At 49.8% G+C, this 25,350-nt stretch overlaps 1 protein-coding gene across 2 annotated transcripts in view; it reads right to left on the minus strand.

The window, feature by feature from the left end:
* NFKB1 (nuclear factor kappa B subunit 1) overlaps positions 1–25,350 on the minus strand; it is a 183,740-nt gene that overhangs the window by 5,641 nt on the left and 152,749 nt on the right. For both annotated transcript variants that reach the window (XM_075336817.1, XM_075336807.1), the window contains exons 19-22: positions 10,531–10,633; positions 7,914–8,038; positions 7,455–7,521; positions 3,799–3,971 (exon numbers count right to left, since the gene is read on the minus strand). In XM_075336817.1, coding sequence (XP_075192932.1) covers positions 3,799–3,971; positions 7,455–7,521; positions 7,914–8,038; positions 10,531–10,633 — 468 coding nt within the window. The remainder of the gene's footprint in view (positions 1–3,798; positions 3,972–7,454; positions 7,522–7,913; positions 8,039–10,530; positions 10,634–25,350) is intronic.

Genomic DNA, 25,350 nt, shown 5'->3' on the forward strand with positions numbered 1-25,350 from the left:
CAAGTCCTGTGATAGATCTTGACGGAGGAAGACTTACGGGCCCGGGTCATAGTGGAGATGACTTCAGGAGGAATACCAGAAGCCATCAAAATCCAGGACTCAAGAGCCACGCCGTCAATTTGAGTGCAGCAGAATTCGGGCGGAGAAACGGACCTTGCGAGAGCAGGTCTGGACGGTCCGGAAGATGCCGCGGCATCTCCACGGACAGTTGGAGCAGGTCCGGATACCAAGCTCGCCTGGGCCAGTCCGGCGCAATGAGGATGACTCGACGGCCCTCCATTCTGATCTTGCGCAGGACTCTGGGCAAGAGAGCTAGAGGGGGAAACACGTAGGACAGACAAAAATGGGACCAGTCTTGAACCAGAGCGTCCGCGGCGAAGGCCTGAGGATCGTGGGAGCGAGCCACGTAAACCGGAACCTTGTTGTTGTAACGGGATGCCATTAGGTCCACGTCCGGAGTGCCCCATTTGCGGCAGATTGACTGAAACACTGCCGGGTGCAGGGACCACTCGCCACCGTCCACGGATTGACGGCTGAGATAATCTGCCTCCCAGTTTTCTACGCCAGGGATGTGGACTGCGGATATGGTGGACTTGGAGTCCTCCGCCCATTGAAGGATGCGTTGGACCTCCAACATTGCCAGGCGGCTGCGTGTCCCGCCTTGGTGATTGATGTAGGCAATCGCTGTCGCGTTGTCTGACTGGACTCGAATGTGCCTGCCCGCCAACAGGTGGTGAAAGGCTAGGGGAGCTAGAAGCACAGCTCTGGTTTCCAGCACATTGATTGAAAGGGCTGACTCGGACGGAGTCCAAGTGCCCTGAGCTCTGTGGTGGAGATGTACCGCTCCCCAGGGGGATAGGCTGGCATCCGTGGTGAGAATCACCCAGGACGGAGCCAGAAAGGAGCGCCCTTGGGACAGGGAGAGGGGTCGAAGCCACCACTGAAGAGAGCTCCTGGTCCGTGGCGACAGAGCCACTAACCTCTGTAAGGAGGAAGGCCGCTTGTCCCAACAGCGGAGGATGTCCAGCTGCAGAGGACGCAGATGGAACTGGGCAAAGGGAACCGCCTCCATGAAAGCCACCATTTGACCCAGCACCTGCATCAGGCGCCTGAGGGAATAACGGCGGGGCCTCAGGAGAGAGCGCACCGCTAGCCGGAGAGACTGCTGTTTGATTAAGGGCAACTTCACAAGTGCCGGCAAAGTCTCGAACTGCATCCCTAGGTACGTGAGACTCTGAGTCGGAGTCAGAGTGGATTTGTGAAGATTGACAATCCACCCGAATTGGGCTAGGGTGGCGAGAGTGAGCGAAACACTCCGCTGACAGTCTGCGCTGGATGGACCCTTGACCAGAAGGTCGTCCAGGTAAGGGAGCACTGCCAACCCCTGGAGGTGCAGGACCGCAATCACTGCCGCCATGACCTTGGTAAATACCCGAGGGGCCGTGGTTAACCCGAAGGGGAGAGCCACGAATTGGAAATGATCCTCTCCTATCGCAAAACGTAACCAACGCTGATGTGACACTGCGATTGGCACATGTAGATAGGCATCTCTGATGTCGATGGACGCCAGGAACTCCCTTTGGGTCATAGAGGCAATGACTGATCGCAGGGACTCCATGCGAAAATGCCGCACCCGAACATGCTTGCTGAGAAGCTTGAGATCCAGGATGGGCCGGAAGGTACCGTCCTTTTTTGGAACCAGGAAGAGATTTGAGTAAAAACCTCTGAACCGTTCCTGAGCGGGAACTGGGACAATCACTCAGTTTGCCTGCAAGGATGCCACGGCCTGCGAGAAGGCGGCGGCCTTGGAGCAGGGGGGAGTTTGGAGGGCTGGAAGAGAATTCTATCCTGTAGCCGTGAGATATGATGTCTCTCACCCACTGATCGGAGACTTGCTTTAACCAAGCGTCGCCATTAGTGGGAGAGCCTGCCACCGACTAAGGACGTGGTTGGAGCGGGCCGAGAGTCATGAGGAAGCTGCCTTAGTGGCAGAACCTCCTGCGGTCTTCTGCGGACGCGCTTTTGGGCGCCAGTTGGATTTCTGATCCTTGGCTGAGTTAGCGGACGAGGTGGAATGCTTAGAGGATGACCAGTTGGAGGAACGAAAGGAACGAAACCTCGATTGATTCCTACCCTGGGCGGGTTTCCAGGTCTTGGTTTGTGGCATGGAAGTACTCTTCCCGCCAGTAGCTTCTTTAATGATTTCATCCAGCTGTTCACCAAACAGCCGTGAACCAGCAAAAGGGAGCCCAGCAAGAAACTTCTTGGAAGAAGCATCTGCCTTCCACTCTCGAAGCCACAAAATCCTGTGGATAACAAGAGAATTAGCTGAAGCCACCGCAGTGCGGTGAGCAGCCTCTAGCATGGCAGACATGGCATAAGATGAAAAAGCTGAAGCCTGAGCAGTTAAGGTAACCATCTCAGGCATAGATTCCTTGGTGAGGGAATGCATCTCCTCTAGAGAAGCAGAGATGGCTTTGAGAGCCCACACTGCTGCAAAAGTCGGGGAAAACGCGGCCCCCGCAGCTTCATACACAGATTTGGCCAGAAGGTCAATCTGACGGTCAGTGGAATCCTTAAGTGAGGTGCCGTCAGCCACCGACACAACAGTCCGGGCTGAGAGCCTAGACACCGGGGGGTCTACCTTTGGGGAGTGAGACCACTCCTTGACCACCTCAGGTGGAAATGGAAACCGGTCATCAGAACCACGCTTTGGAAAGCGTTTGTCAGGGCAGGCCCTGGGTTTGGTCACAGCGGTCTGAAAACTGGAGTGGTTAAAGAACACACTCTTCACTCTCTTAGGCGAGGTAAACTGATGTTTTTCTGCCAAAGAGAGTTGCTCCTCTGACACTGGCGGATTGAGATCCAGCACAGAATTAATAGAAGCAATCAAATCACTAAGGTCCGAGTCACCCTCAGAGAAATCGAAGGGATACATAGCCTCCGATCCCCCAGTGAGGGCATCCTCCTCATCTTGAGAGTCAGCTCTTGAGACAGAGCCGTGGGATGGGGAGGGGGAGGAAACCCTGCACCTTCTCTTAGAAGGACGGGGTCTGGGATCAGATGATGAATCCTCCGTGAGCTCTGATGGACGGAGGTCAGAGGATAGGAGTCCTCTGTCAAGAGTATTAGAGGCACCCTGTGAGGGGGGCTGATGCATATTCATCAAAGTCCTGGACAAAAGTCCCATGGACTCAGCAAATGACTGGGATATGGACCTAGAAAAGGACTCTACCTAGGCTGGGGGTTCAGTCACAGGTGCAGCAGCAGCAGCCTGAGAGACCACTGGGGGTGAGACTCCAGGCTGTGGCACCGCCAAGTTAGAGCAACCATCACAGTGTGGATAAATGCTCGGCTCAGGCAGCAGGAGCTTACATGCAGTGCATGCAGCATAAAGCTTTGGAGCCTTGCTCCTTGTGTGAGACATGCTGCTGGAGTGGGGGCTTTAGTGCGCAGCACCTCAGCAGAGATGCTGCAGGATGTCCCAGAGCAGAGTGAACTCTGCCTGAGAAATGGGGCGTTCCTATAAAAGAGCGGGAACTGGGGGGCTATAGAGACCTGCAGGGAAGGAGGGACGCCCCAGCAGTGGGGAGTGTCCCTCCCCTGTGTAGAACGGCCGCCGGGAGGAGCCGAACCTGTCCCTCTGCATGAGTGACATGCGAGGGCAGGAAAACAAAACTAGGCCTCCGGCGAAGCCGGATACTCTGCTGCATGCTGCATACTCTGATACAGTTTTTTTCAAAATTGGTCACATCTTAATTTCCCTTGAATAAGGACACATACCCAAGTCGTGCTTACCTCAAAATTGTCCAGTAATGTTTTGGAAGGTAAGGGGCTTAACCTAAAAGCATTGTTTAAAATTCCTAAGCCGAGGTGCTGTGCCAGCGCCGACCAGTTCTTGTCTGCATCTTCAATTTGTAACAATGAGTAAAGTTGCTGCTTTGAGTCATCAGTAAGGCTGTTCATGTCTCCTAGAAAAAAGAAAAAAATAGTTTGGCTTAAAGAAGTTTTCTGCTTTTTAAAATTCACTGTAGAATATTGTACAAATTTGTGCATGCACTGGTTTATTATTGTGAACCAGTTTCATTTCTTAGTCATCGGGCAGTGTAAACAGGCTGACAACACCCCGATGAAAAAGTAAAATGCACATTCGTCAGGTGAAATGATTTTTGAGCGGACGATAAAAAGTCATCGTTCTATGTACACAGGAACTGTTCTGGCGAAAACACTGTCTCTCTGCACAGAACTATTTATTACTAATCATTCCATGTGCTTTAGATATGTGGTCTGCCCGTATAAACAAGTTATTAAATGACAGCCGTTCGGCAAACAGGTGGTTAATCTTGGATCGCTTGATGCCGCAGGTCGGATAATGTAAACCCGCCCTGAGAGTATAGGGCTCTACTCGCCAAAGCAAACAAACTGTTTTTTTTAACATAGACCATTGTACAAAGCCATCAACTCCATAATTTTTTAATATTTTACTTCAACACAAGCTGAATCTACATAGTGTTACGATTTATTTATAAGATTTCTCTTCAACTCAATGTCAGCATGCGCCCCTTTATGTGGTCAAATGTATGACGCCTATAAAGTGTGTCCACCCATATCCTGTCCACCGCCATTAACTTGAGAACGGCGGCAGCTATAGGCATAGAAGTGGTGTCTAGGTATAGTAAAGTAGCCATGCTCTACGCAATGAAACCACCTATAGCGCCACCTGGTGGAAAACAATGGGGTTAGCATTTTTATCTCAAACGGCACGAGATAGAGAAAAAAATGAATTACAAAGTTGTAGGGCATCATCAATTCAATATCAATCGACACCTTGCATACAAAAATGTTATGTTTAGATTGTGTATAACTCACAAGGCTGCGGATGTGAAGCAGCGATACCTCATGGAGACCTTCCTACAAGTCATTGGGTATGGTGGCTGCGTGGAGTGGCCTCCACGCTCACCTGACCTCACCCCATTGGACTTCTTTCTGTGAGGTCACATCAAACAGCAGGTGTATGCGACCCCTCCACCAACATTGCAGGACCTACGACGACGTATCACAAATGCTTGTGCAAACATGTTCCCTACCTTATTGCACAATGTGCAGCAAGATACAGTATGCCTTCCAGAGTCCAGATGTGCATTGCAGCTGACGGTGGCCACTTTGAGCATCAAAGTTAAATGAGCGCCATATGCATGACTAGCATTCAATGTTTTGGGGAAGGGGGGGGGGTCATGGGTTTCATATCATAGCATTTCTGTATGCAAGGTGTCGATTCGTATTGAATTGATGCCCTACAATTTTTTAATTCACTTTTTTTCCTCTATCTTGTTCCGTTTTCGAGATAAACCTGCTAACTCCATTATTTTTCACCAGGTGGCGCTATAGGTGGTTTCATTGCGTAGCGCATGGCTACTTTACTATACCTAGACACCACTTCTATGCCTATAGCTGCTGCCGTTTTCAAGTTAATGGTGGTGGACAGGATATGGGTGGACACACTGTATAATGTTGGCTGCACACACCTTTACAACCTTCCAAGTAAGCCCACGCAAAATGTGCATCATGGTTGTAAGTACGTGGTCTGACACAGGGAGTAATTGGAAAGCCATAGAGTTTAAGATACTGACCGTATATTTGAATTTCCTCAATATTCTCTATATTTTAATGACTATTCATACTTTCTTTACTTGGATCCTTTTTTAATTGTGATTGGATGAATTTTTTGTTTACCATTGCAATCAGTTTATGTATTATACAATAAAGGGGTAATCTCATCTCCAAGATACTATCCCAATATGTAGTAGGTGTAATAATAAAGAATATTAGCAAATGCCTCCAGTTACAAATGTAGGATAGTCTCCTGAAAAGCGATGTCACATACCTTATTATGTGCAGGGCATTACAATAGATTAGGTATCCAAGTTTATGGCCACACATATTGGGACAGTTAGTTGCTAGTGGTTGTAACCATGGATGCCTAAGCAATGCCCTGCACATGAGGTAAGTTACACAGCTTATGAAAAGTAGACTACATATATAATTGGAAGTATTTGCTAATATTCCTATTACTACACCTACTACATAATGAGATGGGAATACCCCTCTTATTCATGCTGCCCCTCCCTACATGTGCTTTTATATCTTGACTCTTTAATGCTTGAGTCTCCACCTCTGACTTTATTGCTGTATTACTACTATTTTCATACGTATTTTGTCATTTTTGTGATTTTCAATAAACCTCATTGTTTATTAGAATTGGCAGACCCATGACTCCATGTTTTGTAGGAATTCTATTGCTTCTTGGAGTTTTTCCCCCTCTATAGCTAGGCTAGATTGTGGCATATGGCACTATTTTTTTTTCTCTTTTTCTGTGTAATCTTATCAGTTTGGATAATATTGATCTATATAGTTCTCCAAATATAGCTTAACCTGCATTCTTGAGGTAGATACTTGCTTATGGATGCAAACTGAATAAAACACACCTAAGAACTTGTGCTTGTGATATACTACCGTGATTTTAAAAAAATAAGCCCTAGCAGGGATTTTCGGAGCAAGGCTTAAATATAAGCCCTCCCCCAAAAACTAAGCCCTAGTCACGGTTCAATAATGAAGTGTCTGTGCAGCTAACAAAGTTACAGATACTGCAAGACACTTCATTATAGACAGCGGACACACCATAATCACACTCCCCAGTCGCTGAGCGGGAGGCGCTGCAGTGATGACACCACCACATACATCCGATCTCACACACACACACAGACATCGAATCACACACACATCGGATCACGCACACACTCACCACATCCAGCGACACAGATTTCTTCTCGCCGGCAGAATCCTGAAAAGCTATGAGTATGAGTCTCCTGGGAAGTGGGAGGGGGGGGGGGGGGTGTCTGTTTTTTATTGGGGGGTGGGTAAACTTACCCCCCCAACCATGTTTCTCCAAGAATAAGACCTCCTCCAAAAATAAACCCTAGTGCTTTTTTGGGGCGGCAAAAGACAGTGTCTTATTTTTGGAAAAACACAGAGTTTATTGTCTAACAGGTCCCAATCTCTGCTATGATCAAATTATACAATGGTATTGCCCATGCCATCACAGAGAATAATAAAAAAGATCTGGCAGGTTAGCACAAGTTAACATATTTGTCATATAAATGAGAAATATGGAAGGACACGGATTGGTTTATAACATCCGACACATCAATCATTGTGATGCCACAGTGGAAGCAAATTCTATTTTATTGCAAGGCTCTAAAAGCAGGCCACATAAATGGTGAATTACTACCTCTACTGTGGATCATCTTTATAATTCCATAGTTGTAATCGATTTAATAATTAATTATTTTAGTCTGAGCCTGCAAACAAGGCATACTTCACTCCCACGCGTTTTATAAATGAATAGTGATCAATGGCCTATACATTACGATGTTCTCTGGCACAAAGATACATACCTTCTAAACAGATGTCTTCAGAAGATACTGGTGACATATATGGTTTTCCATTTAGTATTTCAAACACCTGTGAGATTAATAAAAAATGAAAAAGAAAATGTCAATCATTAAGACGTGTCTAATGCATTGAAAGTCACTGATGGGTTTGAAGAAAGATGGATTTCCTATCCGTTTCTGTATACTTCCCTGTGCAAATTTATCCACTGATTTTATTCATCTGAGATGTGATCTAACAGCATCATCCATTACTGATATGGACTGCCCTCTGGTAAACTATAACCGTCATTCATCTAACACATTCAGATTGTGAGCCCCAATGGGGACAGTGATGATGTCTGTAAAGCGCTGTGAAATTAATGGTGCTGTACAGGTTAGTACATTAAATAGGTATGAAGGCTAGGACAGGATAATTAATAGAAGTGTGGTTTTATAATTAAAGTAAAGGTATCAGTTGCTTACCTCATCACTGATGGCCATGTCTAGGGGCTTTGTACCGGGGACAATTCCTTCATCTACATCATTGTCATCCTCTACGTTCCCAGGAATGTAAAGGGGTTCAAAATTTTCGATGAAAGAATCGGCACCTGGATAATAATAACATCTAAGCACCATCAAAGCGAACATTTTACATGCTTTAGGTTTCTTTCCATACTTTATCACCTGTTTGCTTCTCTTTGCTTTTTTATTATAATTTTTAAATTATTATACTAATAACATATGTATATGCCAATTTTCTAGTGTCCAATACATTAGTTATTGTGAAAAAAAAAAAAGAATAAAGCCATCGAACCACCACAAAACATAGGATAGACTTGCAAATCCTGGCTAACAAACAGTCTTAGGCCCCCTTCACACGTCCGTGAAACACGTGCATGTTTGGTCCGTTTCCATATGTACCGGAGACACGGCCAAACGTGCACCAATGTTAATCTATGTTTGAGGGCACATGTGCGTTATTTCATAATGTCCGTGTGTCCGTGATCCGTATGTGTTTCTGTTTTGCACAAAAGCATGTCCGTTTTCTGCACGGAACACGCACACGCGGACACCATGAAAGTCAATGGTTATGCGCGCACAATACGTGACACGGATGCATCTCTGTATGCTCCGTGTACATTTTGTGCTTTTTTCTAGCGATGTCGGTCATTTTTTGTTTTCCTGTCTATGTCGGCCAATCTCCCTCAGTCCGTCGGTCGGTCTCTCTGTCTGTCTGTCGGTCTCTCTCTGTCTTGTCTGTCCCTCTCTCACTGTCTGTCGGTCAGTCTCCCCCCTCTCTCTTACTTACCGATCCCCGATCACCGGCGCGGCACTGCACGGCTGTTCTCTAAACTCCAGCGGCTTTTCCTCTTTTGAAAAAGCCGGCCGCTCATTAAACAATCTCGTATTCCCTGCTTTCCCCGCCCACCGGCGCCTATGATTGGTTGCAGTTAGACACTCCCCCACGCTGATTGACAGCTGTCTCACTGCAACCAATCACAGCCGCCGGGGGCGGGACTATACTGTGCAGTTAAAAAAATAAATAAATAATTAAAAAAAAAACGACGTGCGGCCCCCCCCCATTTTGATACCAGCCAGGGTAAAGTCACATGGCTGAAGGCTGGTATTGTCAGGATGGGGAGCTCCACGTTATGGGGACACCCCCAGCCTAACAATATCAGCCAGCAGCCGCCCAGAATGGCATAGCTGCCACTAAATCCTAGATTAATCATGTCAGGCGTCTCCCCGAGATACCTTCCATGATTAATCTGTAGGTTACAGTTAAAAAACAGACACACCTGAAAAATCCTTTATTAGAAATAAAAAACACTAACAAATTCACCATGGATCCAGTGGTGGCCGCGGGTAACCTCAGTGACAGCTCAGCTGATCACGCTACTCACCTCATTTGCTGCGTGGAGCTGACAGGAGCGGCGGTGTATTCTGCTGCTCCTGTCACCTTCATGCAGCAGAGCCGGATGTGACGCTGGAGGTCCTTGGATTACGCCAGCATTGGAGGGCTTTGTTGGGGTTAATAAATTGTTGACGAGGGAATTTGTTAGTGTTTTTTATTTCTAATAAAGGATTTTTCGCCGGTGGGCGGGGAAAGCAGGGAATACAAGATTGTTTAATGAGCGGCCGGCTTTTCCAAAAGTTTAGAGAACAGCCGTGCAGCGCCGCGCCGGTGATCATGGAACGGTGAGTATGCGAAAGGGGTACTCCATTCAGTCACTCTGGTGATTAGCGGTCACCGGTGAGTCCTTCACGGGTGACCGCTAATCAGGACGCGGCACAGACAGAGCCGCAGTATGACAATGAAGTCGGGTGAAGTTCACCCCAGTTCATTCTCTACGCGCGACTCTGTCTGCTGTCAGTGGGTATGTATCTACGACATTGTGCATCACAAACACGCATAAATTCACACGGACAACACATACACATGTCAGTTATTTCTCTCGCATAAACTGACAACCAACACGCACACACGGCTAGCATACGGCATTCAAACAGATGGCACACGGACCCAAAAAATGGACGTAACACACGTGCGTGTTTTTTCACGGACGTGTGAAGGGGGCCTAAAAATTACTATGAGGGTTCACATTGGTGCCACTGCAATGTGATCATTTCTATTTCCCTCACATTGCACTCATCGTATTTATGCGCAGATCTGAGCGAACCCTAGGGCTATGTGCGCACGTAGCATTTGTCCCTGCAGAAATTTCTGCAGCGATTTGAACAGCACAAGTGCGCTTCAAATCGCTGCAGAAGGAGTCCGTAATGAAAAAAAAAAAGCAGATTCCATGCGCTCTGAGTGCAGCCCCTCCCATAGACAGAGCGGCACCTGCATGCAGAGCGCAGGAAAGAAGTGACATGTGACTTCTTAGAACGCACGCTTCGGGCAGCAGCTGAAGCGCTGCGCTCTAATATGCCACGTGCGCACGTCTCCTGCATAATCTTCATAGATTATGCTGGGGACGCAGGACGCATGCAGTTACGCTGCGGTGCAGATCGCAGCGTAACTGCATTTAAATACGCAACGGGCGCACATAGCCTAATAAACAAATTAGTCATAAAAAAGCAATACATGAGGACGTACCTGCTGCTTTCAGGAGTGCAGTTAGTTTGGTAGAGCCTTTCCCGGCTGCTATGTGGAGAGGGGTATTTCCATCATATGTTGTACTATCCACACAAGCATCTCCCTAAGACAGTGAACATAAAATACTACTAGTCACTACAAAGCCTATACCTGTAGACATTATAACGGGGTAATTCATCTACGTCACTAATGCACTGATTCATTAACACAAATATACCGTAATTTCTGAAGTCACTAAAAGCCTACAAAATGCCCAATTTCATACACCTGTGAAAATGAACAGTGCTTCCTCAGTTGCTTGAGTTACATTAACCAGTTCAGAACCGATCTATTTTACCCGGTTCCTGGCACATTTACGGTTTTTTTTCATATATCTGCTTTTCACAGCTCTAAGAAAAATGTTCTTGTTTGAAAACTCAGTACATTTTTGCCTTTTTTTTTTCTCACTGGCTTCATTTCATAGCATTTTTTTATATTATTTTCTCTTTTATTGTGATTATCAGGGAGGAGGGAATATAAAGAAAAATAGGAAATGTCTGTCTTTTTCACATTTTATTTATTTATTTTTGGTCATGATTCCTTTTTTTTTCATATATTTCATACACTGTGCCCACCTCCCCTCACCCTCCCTCCATGAGGTTTTAAAAGAGCTTTGAAAGCATTTAAACATTAATAGGTTCTTTTTATTGCTGAATTCTAATGTAGCTGGGTCAGGTAACCCTATCCCTAGTTACAGAGGTCCATAGAAGAGTTAACTGTCTTTCCTAGGACCCAGCAGCTCTAGCTCCCACCTTATACCCAGAGATTAAATGATCACTGGGTCCTGAGGAGGATGCACAGTCAGTGCTTCCTAATCGGTATACACAATGCTGGTACACAGCGATCAGGAAGGCGAGCATGATACCACACAGCCACAATCTCATGCAAGCTTCTTGTCCTGCTTTTGTCATTTTATAGTAAAGTGCGGATTGCCTGAACATTAAAGGGAACCTGTCAGCAGAAATTTCGCCCAAAACCTAAAGCATTCCCCCTCTGCAGCTCCTGGGCTGCATTCTAGAAAGGTCCCTGTTATTATTGTGCCCCATGTGAGACCAAAATAAAGAGAATTTTGTTACTTACCGTAAATTCTTTTTCTTATAGTTCCGACATGGGAGACCCAGACCATGGGTGTATAGCTTCTGCCTCCGGAGGACACACAAAGTACTACACTCAAACGTGTAGCTCCTCCCTCCTGGCATATACACCCCCTGGTAGCCAGTCCTAGCCAGTTTAGTGCAAAAGCTGAAGGAGGACATCCACCCACAAGTAGAGACAGAGCAAAACCCGGAACAACCGGAACCTCTGTCTACAACAACAGCCGGTGATAACACGCGGAACAAGAAACCTGCCGACAGGCAACAGGGAGGGTGCTGGGTCTCCCATGTCGGAACTATAAGAAAAAGAATTTACGGTAAGTAACAAAATTCTCTTTTTCTTCATCGTTCCTTATGGGAGACCCAGACCATGGGACGTTCCAAAGCAGTCCATGGGTGGGAATAAACAGAAAAACTGAGAAGTAGGCGAAACCTAACTTCACAAATGGGCGACAGCCGCCTGAAGGATGCGTCTGCCCAAGCTCGCATCTGCCGAAGCAAGAGCATGCACTTGGTAGTGCTTCGAAAAGGTATGCAGACTAGTCCAAGTGGCAGTCTGACAGACCTGCTGAGCCGTAGCCTGGGCCTGAAAGCCTAAGAGGGACCGACAGCTCTGATCAAATGTGCCTTGATCCCCGGCGGGAGAGGCACTTGAGTACACTGGTAGGTATCGGAAAAAAGGCAGACCTAAACCAACGAGCCAGGGTCAGCTTAAATGCCGAGAGGCCCTTACGCTGACCAGCGGTCAGCACAAAGGAGAGGTGCACCGCCTAAGAACAGCGGTGCGAGACACATAGATCCGGAGCGCCCGCACCAGATCCAGAGTATGCAATGCCCTTTCAAAGCGATGAACAGGAGCCAGACAAAAGGAAGGCAGGAAAAAATGCCCCGGTTAAGGTGGAAGCAGCAACCACCTTAGGGAGAAAGTCCGGAGTCGGACGGAGAACCACCTTGTCTTGATGAAGGAAGACTCCGAAGAGAGTGCGGCCAAAACAGAGACTCCCTTGAGGGAAGTTATGGCCACTAGAAAGACCACTTTCTGTGAAAGACTAAACAAGGAAACCTCCCTAAGAGGCTCAAAGGGGGGTTTCCGGAAACCGTGAGGACCGAATTAAGGTCCCAGGGCTCCAAAGGCCGCCGGTAAGGTGGAATAATGTGAGATGCGCCCTGCATGAAGGAGCGCACCTGGACTAGCCGGGCGATACGCCGCTGGTACAACGCTGACAGAGCCGAGACCTGTCCCTTAAGGGAATTGAGGGATAGTCCTAGCTGCAGACCAGACTGTAGAAGGGACAGGAGGGTCGGCAAGGCCAAAAGGCCAAAGGATACTTCCGAGCTCGAGTCATAGTGGAGATGACTTCAGGAGGGATACCAGAAGTCGTCAAGATCCATGACTCAAACGCCACGCCGTCAGTCTGAGAGCCGCAGGTTCTGGCGGAAAGACGGACCTCGTGAGAGAAGGTCTGGACAGTCCGGGAGATGCTATGGCATCTCTACGGACAGACGGAGCAGGTCAGGGTACCAAGCTTGCCTGGGTCAGTCTGGAGTAATGAGAATGACCCGACGGCCCTCCTTTCTGATCTTGCGCAGGACTCTGGGCAAGCACTAGAGAGTGAAACACGTAAGACAGACGAAGCTGGGACCAAACTTGAACCAGTGCGTCTGCCGCAAAAACCTGAGGATCGTGGAGCCAAGGTTTGACGGCTGAGACAATCTGCCTCCCAGTTTTCCACGTCTGAGATGTGGGCTGCGGATATGGTGGACTAGGAGTCCTCCGTCCACTGAAGAATGCGATGAACCTCCAACATTGCCAGGCGGCTGAGTGTCCCGCCCTGGAGGTTGATGTAGGCAAACGCTGTAGCGTTGTCTGACTGGACTCGAATGTGCCTGGCCGCCAACAGATGGCGAAAGGCTTAGAGAGCTAGAAACACAGCTCTGATTTCCAGCACGTTGATCCAAAGGGCTAATTCGGACCGAGTCCAAGTGCCCTGCGCTCCATGGTGGAGATATACTGCTCCCCAGCCGGATAGACTAGCATCTTGGTGAGGATCACCCGGGACGGAGCCAGGAAGGAGCGTCCCTGAGACAGAGGGGCCGAAGCCACCACTGAAACGAGCCCCTGGTCTGTGGCGAAGCCACCACCCCGTGGAAGGAGGAAGTCCGCTTGTTGCAACAGCGGAAAATATCCAGCCGCAGAGGACGCAGATGGAACTGGGCAAGGGAATCGCTTCCATTGACACCACCATCTGATCCAGCACCTGTATTAGGTGCCTGATGGAACGACGTCGACCGCCAGCGGAGGGACTGCTGTTTGACTAAGGGCAGCTTCACAAGTGCCGACAGAGTCTCGAATTGCGTCCCTGGGAATATGAACTTCTGGGTCGAAGTCAGAGTGGGCTTGGACAGAATGACAAACCACCCGAATTGGTTAGAGTGGCGAGAGTGAGCGAGGCACTCCGCTAACAGTTTGCACTGGATGAAGCCCAGACTAGAAGGCTGTCCAGGACAAAAGGATCACTGCCAACTCCTAGAGGTGCAGGACCGCAATCACAGCTGCCCCGCCCTTGAGCATACTCGAGGGGCCGTGGCTAACCCCAAGGGAAGAGCCACGAATTGGACCACTCTGAATGCAAAACGTAGCCAACGCTGGTGTGAAACTGCGATTGGCACATGCAGATAGGCATCTCTGATGTCGATGGATGCTAGGGAATCTCCTTGGGTCATTGATTGATCGCCGAGACTCCATGCGAAAATGCCGCACCTGAACATGCTTGAGAAGCTTGAGATCCAGGTCGGAAGGCATCGCCCTCTTCGGGTACTAGGAATAGATTTAAGCAGAAATCTCAGAACCGTTCCCAGTCGGGAACCGGTACAATTACTCCAGTGGCCTGCAAGAATGCCACAGCCTGTGAGAAGGCGGCGGCCTTGGAGCAGGGGGGAGTTGCAGAAAAAAATCTGTTTGGCGGGCTGGATAGAATTCTATCCTGTAGCCGTGGGAGATGGTATCTCGCACCCACTGATCGAAGACGTGTTAAAACCCTACGTCGCCAAAGTGGGAGAGCCTGCCACCGACCAAGGACGTTGCTGGCGTGGCCAGATAGCCAGGAGGAGGCTGACTTAGTGGCAGCATCTCCTGCGGTCTTCTTGTGCGCCATTTGGGTTTACGATCCTTGGCTGAGCCAGTGGACGAGGCCGAGGGCTTAGAGAACGATCAGATGGAGGAACGAAAAGAACGAAACCTCGACTGATTCGTGCCCTGGACAGGTTTCCTGGTTTAGGTTTGTGGCATGGAAGAACTCTTCCCGCCAAGAGCTTCCTTAATAATTTCATCCAGTTGTTCCCGAATAGTCTGGTCCCAGCCAAAGGGAGCCCAGCAAGGAACTTCTTTAGAAGCATCCGCCCTCCACTTCCGAAGCCACAGGAGCTTGCGGATAGCGAGGAAATTAGCCGAGGCCACCGCAGTGCGGTGAGAGTCTCCAGCATGGCAGACATGGCATAGGATGAAAAGACTGAAGTCTGGAAGTTAAGGCAACCATTTCGGGCAAAGAGTCCCTGTGAGGGAATGCATCTCCTCCAGAGAAGCAGAGATGGCTTTGAAAGCCGCACTGCTGCAAGAGCTGGGGAGAACGAGGCCCTTGCCGCCTCCATACAGATTTGGCCAGAAGGACAACCTGGCGGACAGCAAAGCCGTAAGTGAGGAGCCATCAGCCACTAATACAACGGTCCGGGCTGAGAGTCTAAACACCGGAGGGACCACCTTTGGTGAATGAGCCCGCTCCTTGACCACCTCTGGTGGAAAGGGAAAACTGCCATCAGAACCACGCTTTGGGAAGCGTTTGCCAGAGCAGACCCTGGGCTAGGTCACAGTGGCCTGAAAACTGGAGTGGTTAAGGAACACACTCATTGTTCTCTTAGGCAAGGCAAACTGGTGCCTTTTTGCCAGAGAGGGTTGTTCCTCTGATACTGGCGGATTGAGGTCCAGTACAGAATTTATGTACAGTGGGATCCTTAGAGGGGTGCCGTCAGCCACTGATACAACTATCCGGGCTGAAATACTAGACACCGGAGGGACCACCCTTGGTGAATGAGCCCACTCCTTGACCACCTGTGGTGGAAGGGGGAAACAGTCATCAGAACCACGCTTTGGGAGCGTCTGTCAGGACAGGCTCTGGGCTTGGTCCAGTGGGCGGAAAACTGGAGTGGTTAAGGAACACACTCCTTGTTCTCTGTAAGGTATACTGATGCCTTTCTGCCAGAGGGGGATACTCCCCTGATACAGGCGGATTGAGGTCCAGTACAAATATAATGGACGCAATCAAATCATTAGCATCTGCATCACCTTTGGACAGATCAATGGCACATTAAGTAGCGTCCGAGCCCCCAGTAAAGACATCCTCCTCGTCCAGTGAGTCAGGTCGTGAATCAGAGCTGCGGGACAGGGAGGACAGGGGACCCTGCGTCTCCATTTTAGGAGGACGGGGACTGAGACCAGATGAAGAGTCCTCTGAGAGCTTGCTGAGCAAGCCGCAGCAGCAGAAGCGCCCTGAAGGGGGCTAATGCATGCTAAGCACCACCGGAGCAGCTGGAGGGACCACTGATGAGCCTCCAGGCTGAGGGAGCACTGTGTTATGTGCTCAGTACAGGCAGTACGAGTCTACATGCAGTGCATATTAAGAACAGTCTTGCAGCCTTGCTCTGATGTGAGACATGCTGCAGAAGTGGGGGCTCTGTGAGGGAATGCATCTCCAGAATGACCCCCAACAGGGTATATAAACAGAGAATATAAGCAGCTTTAACATACATTTCTGTGCCCTCCAGTCCCCCAGCCCAGGCCCCCATTTGTCACAATGTGGTATCTCTGTGCCTATGCAGACATTGAGAACGCTGATAAAATGGCGACCGGAGCGAGGAGAGGGGGCGGGGCCTACTCTGAGAGCGGGCAAATGATGTAGACAGGGGAGGGAATCTTTCCTCAGTGAGGAGTATCCGTTCCCTGTGCTGCACAGCCGCTGGGCGGAGCCACACTGTCCCTCTGCATAACTAATATGCAGGGACAGTGAAACCGAAACTAGGGCTCAGGCGAAGCCGGGGCCTAGATTTAAACATGCGGCCAGCGTGCAGGCACCATCGGCGCGGTTCTCCAGTGAAAACTGGAGAACCGGCCGGAAATGTTACCACAGACATATAACACACTCCCCCCAATAAATAAAGTACAAGGGACCCCTGGAAAGACCACTTTCTGTGGTAAAGACGTCTCAATACTTAGCTTTTGAGACGCAGGGCCATGTCCCTGGGGGGGGGTTAAACGCTCCGTCCGGCAGAATCCTGAACAGGGCTGCGGATGGAGACCGGTCTCCTGCAAAGCAGTGAGAACCGTGTTGGCTCCCACTTCAAGCCAGAGCCCCAGGGGATGGTGAAGGAGCGCGGCATGTGAAGTCTCCAGCCTTGTAAAATCAACCTTAACAGCACCGCCGACACAGTGGGGTGAGAAGGGACATGCCGGGAGTCCAGACTGGACCCGCTTTTCTTCCAAATCTTTGAAATCCAAAAAATCAAAAATCAAAAATCAGAGAATGCATGTGTGTGTGTGACCTCCTGAACACAAAGCATTGAAACTGGCTAGGACTGGCTACCAGGGGGTGTATATGCTAGGAGGGAGGAGCTACACGTTTGAGTGTAGTACTTTGTGTGTCCTCCGGAGGCAGAAGCTATACACCCATGGTCTGGGTCTCCCATAAGGAACGAAGAAGAAAAAGGCTTTATAAAGTGGTACCTTTTTGTATTCAGATACTGTAAATGTGACATGGGGCGGGCTTTCTGGCGTCCGTTATTTTGCCTCCTGGTCCTGTATGTGATTATCAGCAAGTACCCGCCCATAATCTCGTGAGTGCGCAAACCTCACCAGCGGTCAGACACACTGTGCTCAGGGTCGTGCTAGACTGTATGGGCTGCTTCCAGGGATGACGTCCCTTTTGTCACGTGATAGTATTTTGAACACGCCCCTATCACGTGACAAAAGGGACGTCATCCCTGGAAGCAGCCCATACAGTCTAGCACTACCCTGAGCACAGTGTGTCTGACCGCTGGTGAGGTTTGCGCGCTCACGAGATTATGGGCGGGTACTTGCTGATAACAATCACAGCCCCGCCCATAATCACTTGCCTGCGCACACGTCACCAGCGGTCACACTGCTCAGTCCCGTGAGACTGGCACTGGGCATGCGCGGGGATGGCTGGAGCAGTGGGCGGTGCATCAGCTATGGAAAGGAGCGATGGGGGCGGCATACAGGACCAGGAGGCAGAATAACGGACGGCAGAAAGCCCGCCCCCGTGTCACATTTACACTATCTGAATACAAAAAGGTACCACTTTATAAAGCCTTTATTTTGGTCTCACATGGGGCACAATAATAACAGGGACCTTTCTAGAATGCAGCCCAGGAGCTGCAGAGGGGGAATCTTTTAGGTTTTGGGCGAAATTTCTGCTGACAGGTTCCCTTTAACCCTTTAATGACGGAGCTAATTTTCACCTTAATGACCAGACCAAATTTTGCAATTCTGACCAGTGTCACTTCATGAGGTTATAACTCTGGAACGCTTCAACGGATCCCGGTGATTCTGAGACTGTTTTTTCGTCACATATTGGACTTCATGTTAGTACCAAATTTAGGACAATATTGTTTGCGTTTATTTATGAAAAAAATTTAATATTGGCAAAAATTTTGAAAATTTAGCAATTTTCAACTTTTGAATTTTTATACCGTTAAACTAGAGATTTCAGTGACACAAAATAGTTAATAAATAACATTTCCCACATGTCTACTTTACATCAGCACAATTTTGGAAACAAAATTTTTTTTTGTTAGGAAGTTAGAGGGGTTCAAAGTTTATCAGCGATTTCTCATTTTTACATCAAAATTTACAAAACCATTTTTTTAGGGACCACATCACATTTGAAGTGACTTCAATAGGCCTAGATGACAGAAAATACCCAAAAGTGACACCATTCTAAAACCTGCACCCCCCAAAGTACTCAAAACCACATTCAAGAAGTTTATTAACCCTTCAGGTGCTTCACATGAACAAGAAGGGAATTTTGTTTACTTACCGTAAATTCCTTTTCTTCTAGCTCCTATTGGGAGACCCAGACAATTGGGTGTATAGCTTCTGCCTCCGGAGGCCACACAAAGTATTACACTTTAAAAAGTGTAACCCCTCCCCTCTGCCTATACACCATCCCGTGCATCACGGGCTCCTCAGTTTTGGTGCAAAAGCAGGAAGGAGGAAACTTATAAATTGGTCTAAGGTAAATTCTATCCGAAGGATGTTCGGAGAACTGAAAACCATGAACCAAAAGAACAATTCAACATGAACAACATGTGTACACAATAGAACAACAGCCCGAAGGGAACAGAGGCGGGTGCTGGGTCTCCCAATAGGAGCTAGAAGAAAAGGAATTTACGGTAAGTAAACAAAATTCCCTTCTTCTTTGTCGCTCCATTGGGAGACCCAGACAATTGGGACGTCCAAAAGCAGTCCCTGGTTGGGTAAAAGAATACCTCGATAAAAAGCCGAAAAACGACCCCCTCTTACAGGTGGGCAACAGCCGCCTGAAGGACTCGCCTACCTAGACTGGCGTCTGCCGAAGCATAGGTATGCACCTGATAGTGTTTCGTGAAAGTGTGCAGACTAGACCAGGTAGCTGCCTGACACACCTGCTGAGCCGTAGCCCGGTGCCGCAGTGCCCAGGACGCACCCACGGCTCTGGTAGAATGGGCTTTCAACCCTGAAGGAGGTGGAAGCCCAGAAGAACGGTAGGATTCAAGAATCGGTTCCTTGATCCATCGAGCCAAGGTTGACTTGGAAGCCTGCGAACCCTTACGCTGGCCAGCGACAAGGACAAAGAGCGCATCTGAATGGCGCAGGGGCGCCGTGCGAGACACGTAGAGCCGGAGTGCCCTCACTAAATCTAACGAGTGCAAATCCTTTTCACATTGGTGAACTGGATGAGGGCAAAATGAAGGTAAGGAGATATCCTGATTGAGATGAAACGGGGATACCACCTTAGGGAGAAATTCCGGGACAGGATGCAGAACCACCTTATCCTGGTGAAAAACCAGGAAGGGGGCTTTGCATGACAGCGCTGCCAGCTCCGACACTCTACGGAGCGATGTAACTGCCACTAGAAAAGCCACCTTCTGCGAAAGACGTGATAAAGAGACCTCCCGCAGCGGCTCGAAAGGTGGTTTCTGAAGAGCCGTTAGCACCCTGTTGAGGTCCCAGGGTTCCAGCGGACGCTTGTAAGGTGGGACTATGTGGCAAACTCCCTGCAGGAACGTGCGGACCTGCGGAAGCCTGGCTAGACGCTTTTGAAAAAATACGGAAAGCGCCGATACTTGTCCCTTGAGAGAGCCGAGAGACAAACCCTTGTCCATTCCGGATTGAAGGAATGAAAGAAAAGTGGGTAAGGCAAAGGGCCAGGGAGTAAAACCCTTGTCAGAGCACCAGGATAAGAAGATCCTCCAAGACCTGTGATAGATCTTGGCGGACGTTGGTTTCCTGGCCTGTCTCATAGTGGCAATGACATCTTGAGATAACCCTGAGGACGCTAGGAGCCAGGACTCAATGGCCACACAGTCAGGTTGAGGGCCGCAGAATTCAGATGGAAAAACGGCCCTTGAGACAGCAAGTCTGGGCAGTCTGGGAGCGCCCACGGTTGACCCACCGTGAGGTGCCACAGTTCCGGGTACCACGACCGCCTCGGCCAATCTGGAGCGACGAGAATGGCACGACGACAGTCGGATCTGATTTTGCGCAGCACTCTGGGGAGCATCGCCAGAGGAGGAAACAGATAGGGAAGTCGAAACTGCGACCAATCCTGAACTAATGCGTCCGCCGCCAGAGCTCTGTGATCTTGAGACCGGGCCATGAATGCCGGGACTTTGAAGTTGTGCCGTGACGCCATGAGATCGACGTCCGGCGTTCCCCAGCGGCGACAGATCTCTCGAAACACGTCTGGGTGAAGAGACCATTCCCCCGCGTCCATGCCCTGTCGGCTGAGAAAATCTGCTTCCCAGTTTTCTACGCCCGGGATGTGAACTGCGGAGATGGTGGAAGCTGTGGCTTCCACCCACTGCAGAATTCATCGGACTTCCTGGAAGGCTTGACGACTGCGAGTGCCGCCTTGGTGGTTGATGTACGCGACGGCCGTGGCGTTGTCCGACTGGAGTCGGATCTGCCTGCCCTCCAGCCACCGATGAAAGGCCAATAGGGCTAGATACACTGCCCTTATCTCCAGAATATTGATCTGAAGGGATGACTCTATCGGAGTCCAGGTTCCCTGAGCCCTGTGGTGGAGAAAAACCGCCCCCCACCCTGACAGGCTCGCGTCCGTCGTGACCACAGCCCAGATGGGGGGTAGGAAGGATTTCCCCTGCGACAGAGAGTTGGGAAGGAGCCACCACTGAAGTGACGTCTTGGTTGCAAGGGAAAGAGAGACGTTCCTGTCGAGTGAGGTCGACCTCCTGTCCCATTGTCGGAGAATGTCCCACTGGAGTGGCCGCAGATGGAATTGTGCGAAGGGCACTGCCTCCATCGCTGCCACCATCTTCCCCAGGAAGTGCATGAGGCGCCAAAAGGGGTGTGACTGACCCCGAAGAAGAGATTGCACCCCTGCCTGCAGAGAAAGCTGTTTGTCCAGCGGTAGCATGACCACCGCTGACTGAGTATGAAACTCCATCCCAAGGTATGTCAGTGATTGGGTCGGTGTCAACTTGGATTTTGGAAAGTTGATGATCCATCCGAACTGCTGGAGAGTCGCCAGAGCGACAGAAAGGCTGTTTTGACACGCCAACTGAGAGGGTGCCCTGACCAGAAGATCGTCTAAGTAGGGAATCACCGAGTGTCCCTGAGAGTGTAGGACCGCCACAACAGATGCCATGACCTTGGTGAACGCCCGTGGGGCTGTCGCCAGGCCGAAAGGCAATGCCACGAACTGAAGGTGTTCGTCCCTGATGGCGAAGCGCAAAAAGCGTTGATATTCGGGTGCGATCGGCACACTGAGATAAGCATCCTTGATGTCGATTGATGCTAGGAAGTCTCCTTGTGACATTGAAGCGATGACAGAGCGGAGAGATTCCATCCGAAACCGTCTGGTGCTCACATGTCTGTTGAGTAGTTTGAGGTCCAGAACGGGACGGAACGAGACGTCCTTCTTTGGCACCACAAACAAGTTGGAGTAAAAGCCGCGAACATGTTCCTGGAGGGGAACAGGGATCACAACTCCTTCTGTTTTCAGAGCGTTCACCGCCTGAAAAAGTGCATCGGCTCGCTCGGGGGGCGGAGATGTTCTGAAGAAACGAGTCGGAGGACGAGAGCTGAACTCTATACTGTAACCGTGAGACAGAATGTCTCTCACCCATCGGTCTTGAACATGTGGCCACCAGGCGTCGCAAAAGCGGGAGAGCCTGCCACCGACCGAGGATGCGGTTCGGGGATGCCGAGAGTCATGAGGAGGCCGCCTTGGAAGCAGTGCCTCCTGCGGCCTTTTGGGGGCGTGACTTAGCCCGCCACGCATATGAGTTCCTCCGGCCTTTCTCCGGCCTGCTGGACGAAGAGGGTTGGGCCTTGGCGGAGGGACGAAAGGACCGAAACCTCGATTGTATCTGTCGTTGCTGAGGTCTCTTTGGTTTGGACTGGGGTAAGGATGAGTCCTTTCCCTTAGATTCCTTAATAATCTCATCCAATCATTCGCCAAACAATCGGTCGCCAGCAAACGGCAAACTGGTTAAGAACCTCTTGGAGGCCGAATCTGCCTTCCATTTGCGCAGCCACATGGCCCTGCGGACTGCCACAGAGTTAGCAGATGCCACCGCTGTACGGCTAGCAGAGTCTAAAACTGCGTTCATGGCGTAGGAAGAAAAAACTGACGCCTGGGAAGTCAAAGACGTAACCTGCGGAGCAGAATTACGTGTAACCGCATTAATCTCAGCCAGACAAGCTGAGATAGCTTGTAGTGCCCACACGGCTGCAAAGGCCGGGGCAAAAGACGCGCCCGTGGCTTCATAGATGGATTTCATCAGAAGCTCTATCTGCCTGTCAGTGGCATCCTTTAGCGATGATCCATCTGCAACCGATACCACAGATCTAGCCGCCAATCTAGAGACTGGGGGATCCACCTTTGGACATTGAGCCCAACCCTTAACAACGTCAGAAGGGAAGGGGTAACGTGTGTCAGTAAGGCGCTTAGTAAAGCGCTTGTCCGGAACCGCTCTGGGCTTCTGGACAGCATCTCTGAAGTTAGAGTGATCGAAAAACGCACTCCGTGTACGTTTAGGGAACCGAAACTGGTGTTTCTCCTGCTGAGAAGTCGACTCCTCTACAGGTGGCGGTGGGGGAGAGATATCCAACACCTGGTTGATGGACGAGATAAGATCATTTACTATGGCGTCCCCTTCAGGTGTATCAAGATTGAGGGCAACGTCAGTGTCAGAGCCCTGAGCAGCGACGTCCGCCTCGTCCTCCAGAGAGTCCTCACGCTGGGAACCTGAGCAGCGTGAAGAAGTCGGGGAAGATTCCCAGCGTGCCCGCTTAGCCGGTCTGGGACTGTGGTCCGGGCCGGAGTCCTCCACGTGAGACCTAGGGCCCCCCTTGGGAACGTGCTGCGGCGCGGGCAGAGAGGGGCCTGGGGGTGAAGATCCAACAGGGCCCGGGGCCTGTGTAGGGACCGGTCTGGACTGCAAAGCTTCAAGCAGCTTGGCAGACCATTTGTCCATAGACTGAGCCATGGATTGTGAGAGTGACTCAGAGAGATATTCAGCAAAAACTGCAAACTCTGTCCCAGCCGCCTGGACAGGGAGAGCAAGGGGTTCTACCTGAGCCGAGGGGCCCACTAGTGAACGAGGCTCCGGCTGAGCAAGCAAAACAGGGGTTGAGCATTGCTCACAGTGAGGGTAGGTGGAACCCGCAGGTAACTTAGCCGCACAAGAAGTACAGGTCGCAAAATAACCCTGTGTCTTGGCACCCTTGCTCCTTGTGGACGACATGCTGTTGTCTCCCAGGAGAGTGATCACTGAGGGTATATGGGAAGGGTATACAGCCCGACCGAACAGAAATATATAAATATATATAGTATCTATTCCGGCACCCTAAGGGGACCAGCACCGGGTGACCGGTGTGGCTTACCGACCGCTAAAAAGCGGAGTGTGTGTCCTCCAGATTCCCTGCCTTAGGTCTCCCAGTGTTGCAGAGCTCTTTCCAGGAAATCTTCCACAGGCAGAATGCCAAAGAAATGGCTGCCGGAGCTCTCAGGGGAGGAGAGGAGCCGTGGGCGGCGCTAGAAAAGTGCGGGAATCTGGAGTCCCCACAGTGATCAGTGAGGGGGGGAGGAACATACAGGATGCCCTGGCCCTCACAGCCGACGTCAGGTCGGCAGTCCCGCCCTTATCCCTGATAGACAGGCCCGGGGGCGGGAGTTTTGCTACTAGGCCGCAATTGAAGCCGGGGACTAAATTTAATACCGCGGCCGACAAACAGGCGCGGTCGGCGCGGAAGTCCGCCGGCCGACACAAATAAGCAGCTGCTGCAGCGTCCGGGATGAAGGCGCTCCATGCACATCCTCCATGGGGGTACAGAGTACCTTAGTGATGCAGGGCCCGGTCCCTGAGGATAAACAAACTCCTGTCCAACAGATTCCCCCAGGGGCTGCGGAGGGAGCACGGTCCCAGTGACTGGATGACCGCTCAGGATCCCACTTCTCCCAGAGCCGCTAAGGGATGGTGAAGGAGACGGCATGAGGCTCCTGCCTTTGTACCCGCAATGGGTACCTCAACCTTAACAGCACCGCCGACATAGTGGGGTGAGAAGGGAACATGCCGGGGGCCCCGTGTGGGCCCACTTTTCTTCCAACCGATATAACTAAAATGAGATGATGAGTGGATGTGTGCCTCCTTCCACACAAAGCATAAAACTGAGGAGCCCGTGATGCACGGGAGGGTGTATAGGCAGAGGGGAGGGGTTACACTTTTTAAAGTGTAATACTTTGTGTGGCCTCCGGAGGCAGAAGCTATACACCCAATTGTCTGGGTCTCCCAATGGAGCGACAAAGAAAAGCAATGTGAAATGAAAAAAAGCAAAAATTAAATTTTACCTAAAAATGTTGCTCTAACCCAAATTTATTCACTTTTAGAAGAAATAACACAACAAAATGGACCCCAAAACTTGTTCCCCACTTTCTTATGAGTGCGCCGATACCCCACATGTGGTCAGAAACCTCTGTTTGGACAAATGGGAGGGCTCGGAACAGAAGGAGCAATATTTGAATTTTGGAAAGCAAATTTGGCTGAAATAGATTGCGGGCACCATGTTGCATTTACAGGTCCGCTAAGGTACCTAAACAGAAGAAATCCCTCACAAGTGACACCATTTTGGAAACTAGACCCCTCAAGGCTTCTATCTAGGAGTATAGTGAGCATTTTAGATCCACAGGTACTTCACAGATTTTGTTAACGTTACGTTGTCATATTGAAAATTTTAATAATTTTCTCAAAAATGTTGCTTTAGCATCAATTTTCTCACTTTTTGAAGAGGTAATTCCAAAAATTTGACCTCAAGGTTTGTTAACCACTTTTTTATGAGCGCGGTGATACCTCACATGTGGTCTGAAACCTTTGTTTGGACAAATGGGAGGGC

Source organism: Anomaloglossus baeobatrachus, chromosome 1, assembly GCF_048569485.1.
Source record: "Anomaloglossus baeobatrachus isolate aAnoBae1 chromosome 1, aAnoBae1.hap1, whole genome shotgun sequence".
Taxonomy (NCBI): Eukaryota; Metazoa; Chordata; class Amphibia; order Anura; family Aromobatidae; genus Anomaloglossus; species Anomaloglossus baeobatrachus.